We start from the raw sequence: 18174 nt of genomic DNA on the forward strand, positions 1-18174 counted from the left end.
ATCAAAGCTAAACAAACTCTAGCTATGATTAAAGGATGACAATCAAATGATCCTAAAAAACTGATTAGTAGCATTCGCAAAAACAAACAACAGAGATTACAAACGAAAAGAATACAATCAAAAACAGATCCTAACTACCCCAACCAGTGTGTTTATTTCCACATATAATCTGATTTTTTTATCCTCACTTCGGATAAATAATCATCTCATTCCATATTTATACACACCTTAATCAACCTCTCATATTGTGTGACTTTACACAATGTTACCAATCTCTTTTACCTTGACTTTGACCCATCAATTTTCAATCGACCTCTCATATCGTGACCTTACTTACATCGATTAACCAAAATCATCTCATTCTACATTTTTATCCAACTAATTATTGGAATTTAGACTATGTAAATGATTTTCATTATATGAATGGAAATGAGAATTTAAAAAATAAAATTAAATGGATGAGTCCCAAGAATTAAATCGAGTTAGTGGATTTGTCCACATTGAAAAAATAGCAAAATGTACCATTTTTCCATTAATCCAAGTGAGATTTAATTTATTTGCAAAATGCATTTTATTGCATAAAAATAAATTAATATATTTGGATTAAATATTAATTGAATGAGTCAGTTAAATGAAGTATTAATATCAAGAGTAATGATATATACAGCACCCTTATACAACACATACCTCATTTGGAAAGAAAGATAAAATATATCTTAAAAAAATACAAGAAAGAGAAAAATATTTTCTCTTTCTTTCCAAATGAGGTAGGTGCTATGCGAAGGTGTTGTAAGGTGTTGTATAAGGGTGTTGTATATATCATTACTCTAATATCAATATACAAATGAGAAATTTTCATTGAAATGCAATGATAAATGCATACGTTGAAACCTTTCAAATGCAATTGATTAAAATACAATTGATTGCATTAAATGATTTTATTCCTACGTTAAAAAAATTAGTCATTATGTTGATTGACTAATTTATCTTTATATAATATTTCAATTGATCACACATTGCGAAGAGACAGTAACAAGTGCGAAGAGATAATAACAATTGCAGAATTACATAGTGTTTATCCTTCAATCACCCTAAATAAAATTTATTGGTTTTTATTTTCAACATCACAATAAGCTAGTTACTTCTTAGTTTTTCAGAAAAACCCTTCCATTCATCATTTTAATTATGGTTTCACCCAATTCTGCTTTGATCCCGGTGATAGTTCAGGTATGTTGGTCAAATTTATTGTGTAGTAATTCTGGTGCTGAATCACTACTAGATTCGTTGTACCCTGGGAGACAGGCATCTGATAAACTCCAGCACAAGAGGGAGACAGTGGAACCGTTTTAAAGGAAATGTGCTAAGCACATGCCTCAAATCAACACCTCAGTCAGTGATTTCGTTTTTCATATATTTTATTTATTTCATTTATTTGTACATTATTTTATATATATCTCTATAATTTATTTCAAGACATTATTTCTAACACTAATCTCAATCGACCTCTTATCTCGAGGCTTAATTTCATTTCGGTAAAACAATCCATCTCTTCACGTATTTTACAATAAACAACATTACTTACTTATCCTCACTTCGATTGACTAGCCCATCTCATTTCATATTTATACACCCTAATCGGACATCTCATACCGTGACCTTAAACTTTCACTTTGGTACATTACTAATCTCTTTTACCCTCACTTTAGTTCACCAATCCCCAATCGACCTCTCATAGTGTGGCATACTCACTTCGACTAATCAATCATCGCATTTCATATTTTTATCCATCTCAATTGACCTATAATCTTGTGATCTTACACTTTCACTTCGGTTAAATAAACAAACAACAAACCATCTGCTTTCATACTGTGAATGTCATTTACTCAATCATCAATTTTATCGCATATTTTAACCATTCATCCCAATCGACATCTAATTTTGTGAATGTCATTAATCACTCACCAATTTCATCACAAATTTTAACCAATATCATTCGCATTCAACCATCTCCTCACTTCGATAAACCAACGTTTTTATTTCACATATTAACCATCGATGTTTTTTAATAATTTAAAATTTGTGCTTAACGGGATTTGAACCATGGTCTCTATTTTGTAGCATTAACACTTCAACTATTATCAGAGTTTTCGATCCGACAATTCGGACACTTTAAAATTAAGTATTATTATTATTATATATATATATATGGAATCTGGATTCAATTAATTATTTATTTTTAAGTTAATTGATTATTTTTAAGTTGTAAGAATAATATTAATCATTTCTCTCCCATAATCAAAAACATAAATAAACTTAATTACAAAAATAAATAAATTTGAACTGTTTCATTTCATTAGTCTAATTTTCACAGCAATTTATTTGTTTTGAATTATTAACTGGTTGGGATGGAAGACTAACTATGTGAATAAACACTATTTTAAAAAAAAAAAAAAATCATGTATAATAAAAGTTTATGAAAATAATAAAAATAAAAAAGAAGAAAAAAAAAGGAAGAAAGTAAAACACTGATTAATTATTACCATTTGTCTCCACTTCATTAGGTTGTGATTAGTGTGAAAAGATTATTTAATACATAATTTTAGGGAGTAACCTAAAGTCGAGAAATTCATTAGATGTTTCTCGATAATTTTTCATATATTTATTTTTTTTGAAAAATGTCAATTTTTATTATAAAGAGTGCAAAATACGTTTAAACATTGCAAAAGGGAAAGAAAAACAAAACAATAAATAAGAAAACAATATAAGAATTTTAAATGACAATAAGATCGAAAAGTTTACATACCGTACAAGCCCCTTTTTTCGGATTGAGGCTTTTCGGATTGAGGCGAACGCGTGTAACATAAATTCTTTGAGACGTTCGTATCTATAACTTTTTCCTTCGAAAACTCTTATATTTCTTTCTAATGAGAACCTTCAATACTTATTGGTGAATATTTTTGTATTTTTTTGTAATATTTTTGTCGATGAACTTAAACGACTATAATTTATATCATTTTGTATAAATCATTTAAAAAAAACTAATTAATTATTTCCATTAAGAATAAACAATTCAATTAAAAAAAATGATCAATTGAGAGCTACACTTAAATAAATACAGAAAATAATGACTAGCAATGTGCTAGAATAATAGGAAAATGAGTTGTTTAAATTCTCATTCTAATGATGTTTACTATTATTTATTGTAAGTCTCTCCTTATCATTTCAATGATATCTTGAACAACTTCAGACATCAGTGGCCGAAACTCAGGTTCCATCTGCAAAACATGTCTTACTATGATTAGATAAACAGAAACATTGTTTGTCATCTTATCTTGTCCCACTTTAACAAACTTACTTGTATACATCGAGATATAATATCAGCAAAACGCGATAGTGATTTAGCTGGGTACTCTCCGTTTAAAGTAGGATCAACCATTTTCGACAATGTGTCTATATCGTGAAGCTGATGTGTTGCCCATCTAGCCAAAAATTGTTCCCCCCTATTTCGTGACCTAAAGTATGAACAACACATGCCAAAAGTCTGTAAAACACATGATGATCACCAAAAAAAACTATCTTATTTCATGTGTACCTGTCATATGACTTTCTTCCGGTTAGAAGCTCTAACATTACAACACCAAAACTGTAAACATCGCTCTTCATGGTATACACACCACCTGTTTCAAACTCCGGGGCACCATAACCATAATCTGAAAGAAGTTGTCCTGACACCTAATACACAAGAACATCATCAACCAACATTAATCCATTTTTTCATTTAACACTACATGGAACTACGGAAAAAAAAGCCATACATTGGTATTGGTAAGTTCCTATTTTTACTTGATTCAATAATGTCTTAGTGATGTTTGAGTCCTAGTAAATCCTAAATGGATAAATGGACATAAACTCGAAAATTGAAGAAAAAAACATGAAGCTTATACCTGTCTCACAGCACCTGCAGAAATCAAAGGAGCAAAACCACAATCAGAGACATGCGCATCAAGCTCACCATCAAGAAGAATATTGGAAGACTTGAAGTTCCTGTGAATAACAGGTGGCTCACAGACCTCGTGTAGATACCTTCATTGAATAGGATTTCATATATAGTGAAAAGTGTCAAAACAAAAATCTCATAAATCCACAAGGCAAGAATTATATGATCAACAATTCATTATCTCTTTTTTTGGTTAGACAAGATTTTCGTTAAATCTTTATCCCTGAAAAGGAAAATTTTCCCAGCTATATTAATCTGGAAGGGAAGTAAGAATTCAAGTCTTTTAAAACTTTCTATAATATATCGAAGTGAACTTTATGGTTGCAACGTTTCACTTACTCTAATGCTCTTGCAGCACCAAGGGCCATCCTGATACGAGTATTCCATGATAGCTCCTTCTTTAGTTCATCATCAGAGTGTAAAATATCTTGCAGTGTCCCACAATCACAATATTCATAGATCAGTAGCTTCTCTCCATGCTCTGCACAGTAGCCTGTGAGCTTGACAACATTGGCATGATGAAATTTATCAATATTATTCACCAGATCAATAAATTCTTCATCCTTCTGTTGACTGGACACTCTTTTATCCAGCTTCTTGACAGCAAGTAACTACATAAAAGACATCTAACATCAAATTTGACCTTGATTTATAGACGAGTACCATTAAAATATTATAAACCAACCTTTCCACTTGGAAGCTCAGCCCTGTAAACACTTCCTAACATGCCACCGCCAATAAGGTTTTCTTGTGAAAAGCTATTTGTGTATAGCTGAAGAGATGCAATACTATAGGACTTCGCAGAAATCAGGGGCTTCAGAGATCTGGCAGGAGGTGGCACCGGCAGTGGAGGAGCCAATGAGTCAACGTCAAATATGGTCATGTCGATTTCGTGATCATCAGACTTTGGCACTGTACTCATTCTTTGTGCATTTGTTTCTGGCTCATTCCTCATCTTTGCATTCCAGCTCATCCTTCTTGGATCAGTTTTTTCCTCTTTCAGCAGTGGTGGAGGAGGAGGAGCCAATGAATCAATGTCAGATCTGCTCATGTCAATTCCATGATAATTACTTGGTTCTTGCTCATTCTTCACTTTCGGAATCCAACTCATTCTCCTTTGAACCATTGGGTCCTCCTCTTTTGACTTTGCAGCTGCAACTTTTGGAATTGGAACTGATCATCAAATTCAACGAAGTTATATTGGAGGCAGAACCCTGAAAGAAATACCAACTTGAAAACAAGAATAAACTATGCACCTTTCTCTGAATTATAGCTTTCTTGGATGACTGTTCCATTAGCTGTAGGAGAATTCCTGCTTCCTACATAGGGAGCAATTCCGTGTCTCGAAATCCTCTCATCATCTCGTCTTCTTTTTCCACAAATTGGTGCTAAAAGTAAAATTGCCAATATCAAAATTATAAACGACAACAGACATGCAATTGATATCCAAACAATCCTTTTGGTAGTTAGGCTCTTTTTGTCACTACTTCTGGAATCTGATCCCTTTGGTGTTTTTGGTCCCTCACCCTGCTTCGGAGGGGCTTGTTTATCAGGAGTCAAATCAGAAGATGGTGTGCCCCAGAATGACAGTGATGGTTCTGATGTTGGAGGTTCGTTTGGGGATGTTAGTGGAGATGATGGAGAAGTGATGTTTAATGCATTGCCATCTATTCTGCATGATAAGATCAAGAAACGGTAAGTAGGAGTTAGTCAATAACTGTAGAAAATGTAATAAAATGCCATGGATAGATAACATGGATTCTATAAGATTGACGGTTATTAATCGAGTTAACTAGTTTTAAGAGTAGTTACTTTGTTAACTGCAGTAGCTAATAGTTTTAAATCTGCTCTATAAAGCAGATCTGGTAAGATCAACTTCATTCAATTGAAATTTACTTTCAGTTTTCATTCCACATCTTCTTCTTGAAAAATTTACAATAACAAAGCCAACAAGCTGGTCTAGACATTGTCTCACTTACCTGAAATTAGGAATACTGGACAATTTGTCAGGAACTGGTCCATTGAATAAGTTATTCTCTACATTCCTGTTCAAATTGAAAAGGCAAGATAAGAGAAACACAACGAGAGCATCTTATTTGCAGCCAAAAGAAATATTTCAAACTATCCCTTAATAATGTAACCTAACAACACTTACAGAGTAAGGAGAGGAAGATCCTGTAGAACATCTAGAGTTCCTGAAATCTGATTGTTCTGCAGATTACTGCAAATATCAAAGTCAGATTCATTGAATATATGAACGCCCATAATTTTTTCCATATATAACACTTACAGAGTAGTTAAAGATGATAAGCTCTCCATCGATGGTGGCAGATGCTCACTCAAGTTATTGCTGGATAAATCCCTAATAAGATAAAACTTCCAATCAGTTCCAATGTTCATAACTAATATCTTACTATAAACAAGTCTTACAGATTGACTAGTAGTGTAAGCCCTTCAAAAGAATCAGGTATCTCCCCACTTAATTGGTTGATATTTAGAGACCTGAAAAAAAATGCTTCTCATGAAAATCTAGTTCTTTTTGAAACAAGAAGCAATCGGTAGCTTACATGGCTGAAAGTTGAGTTAGATAGGATAATGAAATCGGGATACTTCCAGTGAACTGATTGTCTGCAAGAAAGCTGGCCCAAGGTAAAGAGTATTATATGCAATGCATCCAAAAAAAAACATTCCCAAAGAGTATGAACATACAAGTTCTGCAAGGTGACTGGAAGATTGGTTGGAATGCTTCCCCCAATGTGGTTATTGCTTAAATCACTTGCAGAAAACAGCAAAATAATCCATTCTCATGTTGTTGTTGATGGAATTGAATGTTTGATAACACAACTTATCACTTAATCTATATAATAAAGATTGCACATACATTGATCTGATAGAAGAAAAAGAACCTAGGTCATCACCCAGCTCTCCACCTAAATTAGCATCAATAAGAGTTCTGCAAGTAAGGTAATTAATTCTTCAGAACTAGAACAGACAATTCCTGTAATTACTATTATAAAGGGGGGAAAACCTACATACATTGAAATTATGTCGGTATTGATACATTGAACTCCTTGCCAAGTCTCATCACATGGGTCTCCTCCAGTGGGAATCCATCCAGGAAGAGCAGGTGATCCAAGTGCAGCATATAAGTTATTGATTGCAGAAACTGGATTAAATAAAAAACAATTACACTTAGGTTAAACAGATACCCCCCACCCCCCACCAAAAAAAAACATATTTCAGACTCACCATCTGATGGAGTTGTCAATTGGAGAGTATTTTGCAGGGTGGTGGTGATCAGAACAAACAACAGAAACAACTTTGAGTAGTCCTTCATTGTTGTAGCAATTTACAAAAAAAAAAACTGATTAATCTCTTCAACCCCAAACTCTAACATCAGTTTGTTTCACTAAACAAGACTGCCAATACATTCTGGACCAGAAGATTCAGCAGAACTCAAAATGATGGCATTATGGAAAAAGTGAGGTGGAGAAAGTTGCAGAAGAGGCTGATCAGGAAAGAGAATCAATGTTCTCTCTTCTCCATTGTCTATTGCTAAATGGGTAAAAAAGTAAAATAGAAAGCAGTGCTGTCAGCAGCTGTGCTGTGTATGAGTTGGATGGAGATGGAACAAGTTCAGATTCCAAGACCCCATCAGAGTTCAGACCCACACCACGCTCTTCAATCTTGCGTGCAAAATACAAGTTTCTCCTCACGTGGAAGTTGCACAAAATGCATTTATAATATAGCCTTCTTTCTCTGAGAAAATACAAAATAACATACCCATTTGTCATGTTCAATACAAACATCATTTTTAGTTTTTCCTTAAACCCTTTTCGGTCAAGGTTATTTTGATTAATAAATTGATTCATTTGATGGATGAGAAGTGAGTTTTTTGGGTTATTTGAAAAACCCAAATTCTAACGAGGCCTAAGTAAGTCTATGTGGCTCCCCTTCTGTTGGTTTGTCTACTTGTAATTGTTAAGACAGCTTCATCAATCAATCATTCGAGAACAATAATAATAATAATGGTGTGTTCATCCTTCATACCTAATCTTCATTTTAATAATCAGTCTATCTGTAAATGATTTCTTTATTTTCTCTTGAAATAATACCTGAAATTGTATAATAATAAGAAGAAAGTAATCTATGGACATTCTTCGTGAGTGTACTGTAACCACTACATAAAAAGAAGAGAAGAGAGTACTTCCACTTTGACGGATTAAATCAGAACTTTCATTCATCGGAATACCATTTTCAGAATCTCTACTACAATGGGTTGTTGTTGTTCTACCTCAAATAAGCCCAAATCCCAGCTTTCGCCTGAATCTGATCAATACCACCGACGAGCTAGTACCGATCTGCACAAGTCGCTGCCTATTCACGACGAAGAAACGGTGAAAGAAGTCCTCTCTGAAACCCACTTCCCTAAATCACCACCGCAATTGAAAAAGAAGAGCGCCATTACCATTGCCCGTAATTGTGAGACTAGAGTGAGTCAGCACTATACAAAAAAGGATGAACTTATTTCGCCGGAAGAAATTACTACAGAAAACTCCGATCTTCGCAGCTTGACCGACAGTCTATCGACGACGATAACGACAGTAGCAGAGGACGATGGAGAGGTAACTCAACGGCGCATATCCCGTAACTCAGCAGGGAAAATCCCAAGAAAACGCACTCTCTCCGGCAGTGTTCCTGGCGGAGGAGTACGTAGATCTCCGGCGCGACGGGCAGCTCAGTTGCCGGTAAAGAGGGTGCATACGCATGCGAAGGTAAGTTCATTTGAAACCCCTCCTCCGGCAGCGCGTTTGAGAAGTGCAGGTTTTTCGGGTTCATTAGGATTAGGACGGGATGCCGGCGAATGTTCTCGCCGGGGGATAAGAACCCGTGAAGCGGGAGTAGTCCATCGAAGAAACCCGAACAAGAACGTTAAAAAGGAAGAGACACGGGGCGGGCTTGGATGGGGTGAGTGGGTAGAGAATTCTCCAATCGTTTCTCTGGATTTGGAGTGCTTCATCTTTCTCAGTGATTAGTTAGAATTTGGGTGGGAATGTAATTGAATTAAATGCTATATCTTTAACTATGTATGAACATAAATAAAGAAGATTATATAAGATTAGGAGGTGCATGATTAAAGTACATTGTTGTTATACAAGAAATGAAGATGGAGAAGCTGGACTGTATTGGGTTAGCCTGCTGGAACCGAGTGAGCTATAAAGGTTGGAACTTCTTCTCCGGGCATTAACACCGATGACATGTCTTTAGCATAAGGAGGAGAAGAACAATTCTGCGACGAATGATAGCAGCAATATTAATTAGAATGCCAAACATGGATGGGGGAGCTGCTCTGCTTTTTGCAGGCAGCACCCATTATAAGAGAATTGGACTTACATTGGGAGAAGGAGGATAATGGAGCTTGCCGGCGTTGAAGGCCTCGAGATCTAGATGGTGGTGGGCGGAGGAGGAGGAGGAGGAGGAGGAGGGTCTGGGGCGGAGGAGCCTCTCGAAGATAGCCATGGCAAGGAACATAGAGACGAGAACGGCAGTAGCTATAAATCCAAATGAAACGGCATTAACAGTGCTATCGAAATTCCTCCAGTGCTCTTCTTCTGTGTCCAAATTATTAATAAAACTACTACTACTCACCGTCGGAGATATGCTCGGTGCCAACATTAAAGCTTCAATAGTGGTGGTCAAGCTAGATTTGAAGAGAACATGCGTACGTGTGTATGTAGAAGAAATGTAGATGGTGATGATGATTATGATGAGTAAAAGAGAGGGATGAGATTACTTTCTTTTCTCTTCATCTTCTACTCTCTCTCTATGTTTTGTTTGTTTGTTTCAGACAGAGAAGAGAGAAAGATATATCTGAAATTGGGTTGGGTTGGGATGGGCTAGTCGTCAAAACGCAGAAGACCACCTGAGTAGAGAAGAGGAGGACCGAAGTGGAGGACCACCACCAGACCAGACCAGTGACCAGAGCAGCTAGCAGTGAATCACTGATAATAAAAAAGCAAGACTCTTTTTCAGAGAGATGATAGCAATGGCAGGCCCACGCTCACATATCTTATTGTCGGGCCATTTTCACTACTTTCTCAATCTCATCATCTCCCTCACGCCATCCCCCAACAAAATTCTTCTTTCATTCCTTCATTTTTTTTTATTTATATTTATGTAGAATCAAATAATACTAATAATTTAAACCCAATGATATAAATTTGATATGAAAAAAACTATAAATACCAACAAATATAAAATAAAAACAAAATTCACAAATAGAAAGGGCAGAATTCTGTAAGAAGTTTCGAGAGAGAGAAAAATTAGGCAAATCTTTTATCATTTTAATAAAAGATGGAGGAGAATCTATTTACTTTTATCACCGTTAGATTTCAACTTTTTGTTGGTGTCTTATATATAGATTTGTTTGAGTCTAGTTTTTCTGTTTATATACGTCAACTTTAGGTTTAATATTGAGAAGAACATTTGTATCTGTTTCTTGTTTATAGTAAAATTTGTCGGTTGTTCCGGTAGTTTTTTACCCTCCAAGTTGAGAGTGTTTTCTATATAAATCTAGTATTGTTTTATTGTTCTTGATCTTCTATTTTAGATTTGGATAACATGTGTAGTTATCCATCTCACATCGATTGATTACAATATAAAAGTACTATTCGTTTCAAAATTCTCAACAAGTGATATTAGGGTTGTTAGGTTTATTTTTTGAATAGTGCTTTTGTAGGTTGAGATAGAAGGAAATGGCATAATGATTATGTTAACTAATAATAACTAGTAGATTTGAAAATCTAAACTGGAGGATATCATTTACTGTAAAGACTTGTATGAGTCGGTTGAAGAAGATAGTGCGAAGTCAAAAGATATGTTTGACGTTGATTGAACAAAATTGAACCGGAAAGTAGTCCGCACAATCAAATAGTGGTTTGATGATAGTGTATACCACCATGTAGAAAGTGAGAAGAGTGTCCATGAATTGTGGAAGTAGCTATAACCATTGTATGAGCAGAAAACAACATGTAACAAAGCGTTTCAGATTCGAAAGTTAGTAAATCTTAAATTCAGAGAATGTACAAGTGTTACTAAGCATTTAAATGAGTTTGAGAGCTTGATTAATCAATTGTCAGTGATGGAGATGACCTTAAAAGATGAGCTACAAGCCTTATTGCTTTTGGGATCATTGCCCGACATTTGGGAGACCTTGGTTGTGACAGTCAGTAATGCAGCTCTGAATGGTGTGCTTACTATGAGTATAGTTACTAATAACTTGTTCAATGAGAAGACGAGAAGGAAGTCAACTAATACAAATAGTGCATAAGCCCTAGTCACAAAGAACATGGGAATAACTAAATACCGACAACAATCAAGAGGCCATAGCAAGTCCAGAGGCAAATCAAAATCTAAGGGAATGTCACATGAAGAAAAATTGTAGAGCTTGGAAAAGACTACAGAATGAAGGCAAAAATTAGAAGAAAAAGATGATGAGAACAAAAACACCACAACCACAATAATTATAGATGATGTAGTGATTCTTTCTTGTAAAAATGAACAATATTTACATGTAGAAGGTCACCAAGGAGTTGAGTGTATAGTTGATATATGTGTTTGCTATCATGTTACACTGAATAGAGAGTTTTGGTATAATGAAGATGGGTAATACTAGTCACTCAAGCATTGTGGGTATTGATGATATTTGTTTGCAGATAGAGTTGGGACATCACTAAATACTAAAAGATGTGTGTCATATTCCTAATTTGCGTCTAAACTTGATATCAGGTGATGCATTGGACAAAGATGGATTCAAACAATACCTTGGTGGCGGAGAATGGAAGCTCAACAAGGGATCAATGATTATAGCAAAATGGAAGTTGTGGAACTCCCTATACCGAACCCATGTGAAGATACTCAAGAATGGACTGAATCCAGTACAAGTTGAAAGCTCTCTAAATTTGTGGCATCAACGTCTTGGCCACATGAGTGAGAAAGGGTTGTGAACTCTAGTGAGGAAGCTTCACATCCTCTCAACCAAAGAGGAGGTTTTGGATCTATGCGACTACTAGCCATTTGGTAAACAACATAAAGTCTCTTTTAGTCAAACATCATAAAGGAAACATAATGTGTTGGACTTGGTTTATTTTGATGTGTGTGGGCCTTTTGAGGAGGAGTCATTGGGTGGCAATCGATATTTTTTAACATTTATTGATGATGCATCTAAAAAAATGTGGGTTTATTTTATGAGAACGATTTAATTACTTTCAATAGTTTCATGTCATGGTAGAAAGAGAGACAAACGATAATCTAAAATGTCTTTGCTTTGACAACGGGGAAGAGTATACCTCCAAGAAGTTTAAAACATATTGTGTAAAATACGAAATTCGACATCAGAAAATAGTATCTAGAACTTCACAACACAATGGTGTGGTTGAGAGAATAAATCGCACCATTGTAGAAAATGTGAGTTGCATGCTAAAGATGAAAAAATTGCCAAAACAGTTTTAGGAAGAAGTAGTTCCACATAGCTTGCTATCTTATAAACATGTCACCCTTTATTTCCTTGAAGTTTGAAGTACAGAAAGAGTATGGTCTAAAAAAATATTTTATACTCGCATCTAAGGATATTTGGATGCAAAGCATATGTGCATATTTCAAAGAAACAAATATCCAAATTGGATGATAAAACAATTACATGTATTTTCATTGAATATGAAAATGAGGAATTTGGGTACAGATTATGGAACTCAAAAAAGAAGAGAATTTTTAGGTGCAGAGATGTTGTGTTCTTTGAGGGTCAGAATGGGATAAATTCGAAAATCAACGAGAAGTTAGAGAGAGTTGATGAGTCCATATAACTCATACAAATTCTTTCACATGTACAATCAATAGTAACAAATGAAGATGAACATAATGAAGAAGCCACTGAGGAAACCTCTAACATGAATGGTAGTAATGTTGATGAGATTGTTTATGATGCTCTTGAGTAGGGGAGCAACATCATCAAGAGGAGCCAGAAAAGCTCTTAGTGGTAGTAAGAAGGTCTAAAAGAGAGCACTAACCTTCTAAAAGATACCCTTCTTCAGAGTATATTCTATTGATAGAAGAAGGAGAGCAAAAAAGTTTTTAAGAGGCACAAATTAATAAAGACAAAGTTAAGTGGAAAAATTCAACGAAAGACGAGATGAAGTCATTGCAAAAATGGGCACATATGAGTTGGTGGAGCTTCTTAAGGGTCGAAAGGCATTGAGAAACAATTGGGTGTTCAAGCTAAAGAATGATGAAAATGAAGAAATTATGAAGTAAAAAACCTGACTAGTTGTAAAGGGTTTTGGACAGAAATAGGGCATCGACTTTGAGGAGATTTTCTCACCAGTGGTAAAGATGACTTACATTCGTACAGTGTTAGATCTAGTAGCTAACTTAGATGTTGAGCAACTTGATGTAAAAACTGAATTTCTTCATGATAACTTGGAAGAAGGGATCTACATAGTGCAACTAGAGGGATTTGAAGTGAAAAAAAAACATGGTTTGCAAATTGAAGAAGAGTCTATACAATTTGAAATAAGCTCCAAGACAGATCTACAAGAAATTTGACTCTTTTATGACGAGTCATGGGTACCAAAAAATAAAGAAAGATTTGTGTGTTTAATTCAAAAGATTTTTTAATGGAAAGTTTCTTATCATTTTAATTTATGTTGATTGTAGGACATGATGCTTAGATAATTGTTATGTTGAAAAAGGAGATGTCCAAGAAATTTGACATGAAGGACATGGGCCAAGCACGTCAGATATTGGGCATGCAGATTACTCGTGACAGAAAGGGCAAGAGACTTTGGTTATCACAAGAGAATTACATTGAAAGAGTGCTTGAGAGATTCAACATGCAAGAAGAAAAGAAAGTAAGTTGTTCCACTTCCTAGCCATTTAAAATTGAGCAAGAAGATGTGTCCATCAACCGAGAAAGAAAATGATAAAATGTCAAGTGTGACATACTCAGTTGTAAGGAGTTTGATTTATGCAATGGTTTGCACTAGGTTAGATATAGCGCATATAGTCGGTGTGGTAAGTAGATTCCTCTCTAATCCAGGAAAACAACATTGAGAAGTAGTAAAGTGGATTCTTAGATATCTAAAGGAACTTCTAATTTGTGTTTGAGTTTTGGAAATGGTGAAATTGTGTTAGAAGGTTACACAGATGCTGATATAGCTGGAGATTTGAATCATAGAAAATCCATTTCTAATTATGTGTTTACTTTTGCAGGGGGAGTCGTGTTATGGCAATCCAAGTTGCAGAAATGTGTGGCGTTTTCAGTAATAGAAGCATAATACATTGCAACAACTGAAGTTGATAAGGAGTTATTGTGGATGATTAAATTTCTCATGGAATTTGGTATGCAACAAGAAGATGCAATTATTTTATGTGATAGCTAGAGTGCCATAAATTTGAGCAAGAATGTTACATATCATTTAAGAATTAAATATATTGATATGAGATTTCATTGGTTAAGAGATGTAATAGAAAACCAACCGATTAAGCATATCATTCAAAAATTTAGCATATGATTTTTGTTAAGAGAATTTTAAGTAGTTGATGAGAAGTTTGGATTTAATCGGCTGATATGATAAGCCTATACACTTGTGCTAAAATTCCAATTATTTTCTAGTGAACTATTTGGTTGAATAGAAATCGTCAAATTCAATGTTAATAGTCCTATGATTCGTATAATTAATAATATTATTATTATGCTTTCTAATATTCATTTCAGAAAGTCGATGAATGTTAATGCTATCAAAATCGAAAGTTTACGTAAAATTGTTTCTCAATTGTAAACTCGTAAAATTTAGAACTTATTTGAAATCGTAAGAGATTAATTTAAAAAATATTAGTTATATGTTATTATTATTATTTATATTTTTAATTAAGTATTTTATAATGACCAATTTAAAAAATATATATTTAAATATAAAATAAATTAATTATAATAATAAGTAAATAACATTAAAATAAAATTATATTTATAAAATTAATTATATTAATTAATTTATTTTAATTTATAAATATAAATTTGTTTTTTTAATATAAAATAGTATGAAATTGTAAAATCGAAATTATTTACCAACTCTTAAAATCTTATTATCGTAAATTTAAAATTATAATAATTTATCTATTTAAGAGTTTATTTAAAATTAAACTAGTTAATCTTATCTAAAATCGTAAGATTTTAATAGTTAACTCAATAGTTATCTAAATTTGTCAATGAGTTAATCGTTCTTCTCGAAGATCGCTCGATAATTTATTGGACAACGTGTTTGTATTAATTCATATTTAATGTTTGGTCACTTTTTTATTTTCATGTTATATTTTATCGTTTTGCTTAAATGTTTTGCTTAAACTATTATTATCATTTTTTAATATACATGTACCATATGAAATTATGAAATAATATATTTGATAAAAATAAATTAAAAAAATAATATTATATTTATTACTAATGTAATATTAGCATAAATATTATATAAATACAATTTTGATGGGTAAATAAATATTAAAGAATATATTCTATATTTGAGTATAGGTTTTCTTCTTTTTGAATTACTTTTATTCATATTATTGGTTTTAATTTAGGCCTGGTTGTTGGGAGAGAATATTTTAAATAATTTTTTAATTATTTAAAAATAATTGATTGACGTAAATGAAATAGTTTTGATAAATATCAAAAACGTATTAATATATAAAATATTTTTATTTTTTAAAATATAAGATATTTTAGTATTTTAATTAATGAATTAAGAAATTTGATTAATAAAAATTAAAATGAAATGATACTTAGCTAAATTAAAATTATTTAAAAAGAATTGAAACGAAACAAATGACTTTATATTTATTCAAAACATCTTAAATGTTAATTATTTTGTTATATTTGCTAAAATTTAGTTTAATATGTTTATTACGAGAAGAGATAAAAGAGTAAAGTGTCAATATTGATTTTCTAAACTATTTTTAGTTGTTTAGATATAATGGTTTTCATTAAATTCATATAAATAAGAAAGTTTTTGATCACCTTGGTTATTTAATTAATTCAAACCAAAAAATCATATAAATTCCTTTCGTTTATTAAGACATTAGATTCATTAACAAAATATTTGATAATTGAACTTGTGTTATTAATCAAAACACTAAAATATATTTTATTTTTGTTAAAATCTTGAAGAAAATTAAACTAGAAATTGTATTATTGAAAGTTATTATTCAAACACTTACATATCTCCTTTATATAAGAGTTCAATACTAACTAATTAACGAAACTAACTAATCAGTTACTAACTAATTAACGGTTTAATAAACTGTTAGTTATTATCTTTACATCCTCCCCTCAAGGAGAAACGTAGTAGAAACAAAGTTTCACCTTGACAAAATAAGTCGATGAAACATCAAGCTACGATCATGCAACCATCGTCTTCAGCAAGCCCAATTTAGCGAGCTTCATTTTTTTAGCTATCCAATTTAGACAGCCGAGCAAACCAATTCAGCAAGCTCCATTTTTTTTCAGCTACCCAACATAGACAGCCGAGCAAGCCCACTTCAGCAAGCTCCAATTTTTTTAGCTACCAACATAGACAGCCGAGCAAGCCCAATTCAGCAAGCTCCAAATTTTCTTTCGAACTACCCGATTAGATAGTTCAATCTTTATTAGTCCAATCCACAACAATCATCATGAATGGTCTTTTCTTAGCCGCCAGCTTTTAACCTTTGCAGCTTTAGTTTTTTTTTCTTCAAAGACGCCAATTTAGCATTCCTCTTGGTTTTGTCGCCTTTTTTTCATTGCAGTTATCGTCTTTGAGCAGTTAATCCTTATCTGGCCCATTGATGTAGTTAATATCCTGAGATTTGATAGCTTCATCATTGCTTGAACAAAGTCCCTCCTAAATAGGGATACATCAGAGTTAAGGTATATGCTCTTACTCAAGTCTCAGTTTAGTTTCTTCTCCTGCTGTTAGCTGCTTCCTTGCAGGAGCCTATGCTAATATTGTGTCCCAAATTTCATTTTATGGCTTTCGTATTCCATTGACATCACTGAATCCATCATATGTGTTATGCCTCCTGAGAGCTTTGGTTTATGTTAGGATCTAGGTAGCCGCTGGAGGACCGGGGGTTGGACCGGTTAGCGGTTCTCTCTCTAAGGGTGGTGATTAATCCGTTTAGAGATTAACACTAGGGTTTCAATACTACACAAACTGTCACAAACCCTTGAACTAGGTTCAAGCGCGGAAGAGGTTTGTTTCAGGTTGAAGCAGCACACTTGTATGATAGGTAGAGCCGGTTTCGGATGATGAAGGTTACAGAAAATGATGGGTCGGTTTCAGTAACTTGGTGATTTGGCTTTTAGTAAAGTTAGGTCGTTTATAGCGGTACGGGTCGGTTAGATAATGGAATCGGCAGAAAGTAAATGACAAGACAGATTTTATGGATGTTCGGAGATAAAACTCCTACGTCACCCCTTCCTCTCGAAACCGCGAGAAGGATATTCACTAAGGAATACAAGTACAATCCGATCAAGACTTATTTCCTGCTTGATAACACTCTTACAATTTGCACCGAAATTGTAAAACACACACTTCAACTTTTGCACTTAGGCTTTTTCTAGAATACACTGTTTGGAACTTGTAAATTTAGAATCTCTTGTTATCCCTCTTGTCTCTCTGTGTCCCTCATTTACTCTTCTTCAACTGCCCCTTTTATAGATGAAATATGCCAACGGTCATATTTCATCTCCTTGAATCTGATTGGCTGAGAAGAGGTGCAGAGGTTCAGTGTTTCAGTGATTCAGACCCTGCGGTCATCTTTTCAGACCTGACGGTCAACCTCAGTCCTGACGGTCTGTCTCAGACCTGGCAGTCTGTTCTTCCGGTGTGTAAGACAAACCTGCTAAGTTTGTCTTTTACTCAATGTGACACTGTCTGTTAGACAGTTGTCTGTTCTTGGAATATCTTCTTTCTGACTTATCCCGAAGTGGAAAGATCCTGTAGGACTGTCTTCTGCCGCCTGCAGACTTTCCTCAGACTTGTATGGATATGGAAGTGTTCAGTCTGTTCCTTTGGTATCATTCTCAACAGATACCCGAATTGTCTTCTTGTACTGGTCGGTCATTGGACTTAACCGGATGGCTTCCG

General features: G+C 33.9%; 2 protein-coding genes across 4 annotated transcripts; both read right to left on the reverse strand.

Moving 5' to 3' along the window:
• Nucleotides 1–3048: 3048 nt before the first annotated feature.
• LOC124921057 (protein STRUBBELIG-RECEPTOR FAMILY 3-like) lies at nt 3049–7727 on the reverse strand. Of its 3 annotated transcripts, XM_047461656.1 has the most exons (16): nt 7247–7727; nt 7034–7163; nt 6879–6950; nt 6707–6772; nt 6565–6636; nt 6428–6499; nt 6288–6359; nt 6153–6218; nt 5977–6042; nt 5254–5669; nt 4683–5170; nt 4337–4608; nt 3945–4083; nt 3593–3732; nt 3356–3512; nt 3049–3275 (listed from the first exon to the last, which is right to left on the reverse strand). In XM_047461656.1, the coding sequence occupies exons 1-16, from the start codon at nt 7332–7334 to the stop codon at nt 3198–3200; spliced, it is 2394 nt and encodes a 797-aa protein (XP_047317612.1). In that variant the 5' UTR covers nt 7335–7727; the 3' UTR covers nt 3049–3197. The 3 variants fall into 3 exon arrangements, with proteins under 3 accessions (XP_047317612.1, XP_047317613.1, XP_047317615.1); XM_047461657.1 differs by lacking the exon at nt 7247–7727 and having other exon boundaries at nt 6565–6625; nt 6879–6927; nt 7034–7128; XM_047461659.1 differs by lacking the exons at nt 7034–7163; nt 7247–7727 and having other exon boundaries at nt 6565–6625.
• Nucleotides 7728–9060: 1333 nt separating this feature from the next.
• On the reverse strand, nt 9061–9983 carry LOC124921058. The gene is made up of 2 exons (XM_047461660.1): nt 9392–9983; nt 9061–9287 (listed from the first exon to the last, which is right to left on the reverse strand). The coding sequence occupies exons 1-2, from the start codon at nt 9671–9673 to the stop codon at nt 9189–9191; spliced, it is 381 nt and encodes a 126-aa protein (XP_047317616.1). The 5' UTR covers nt 9674–9983; the 3' UTR covers nt 9061–9188.
• Nucleotides 9984–18174: the final 8191 nt, after the last annotated feature.

Source organism: Impatiens glandulifera, chromosome 1, assembly GCF_907164915.1.
Source record: "Impatiens glandulifera chromosome 1, dImpGla2.1, whole genome shotgun sequence".
Classification (NCBI taxonomy): domain Eukaryota; kingdom Viridiplantae; phylum Streptophyta; class Magnoliopsida; order Ericales; family Balsaminaceae; genus Impatiens; species Impatiens glandulifera.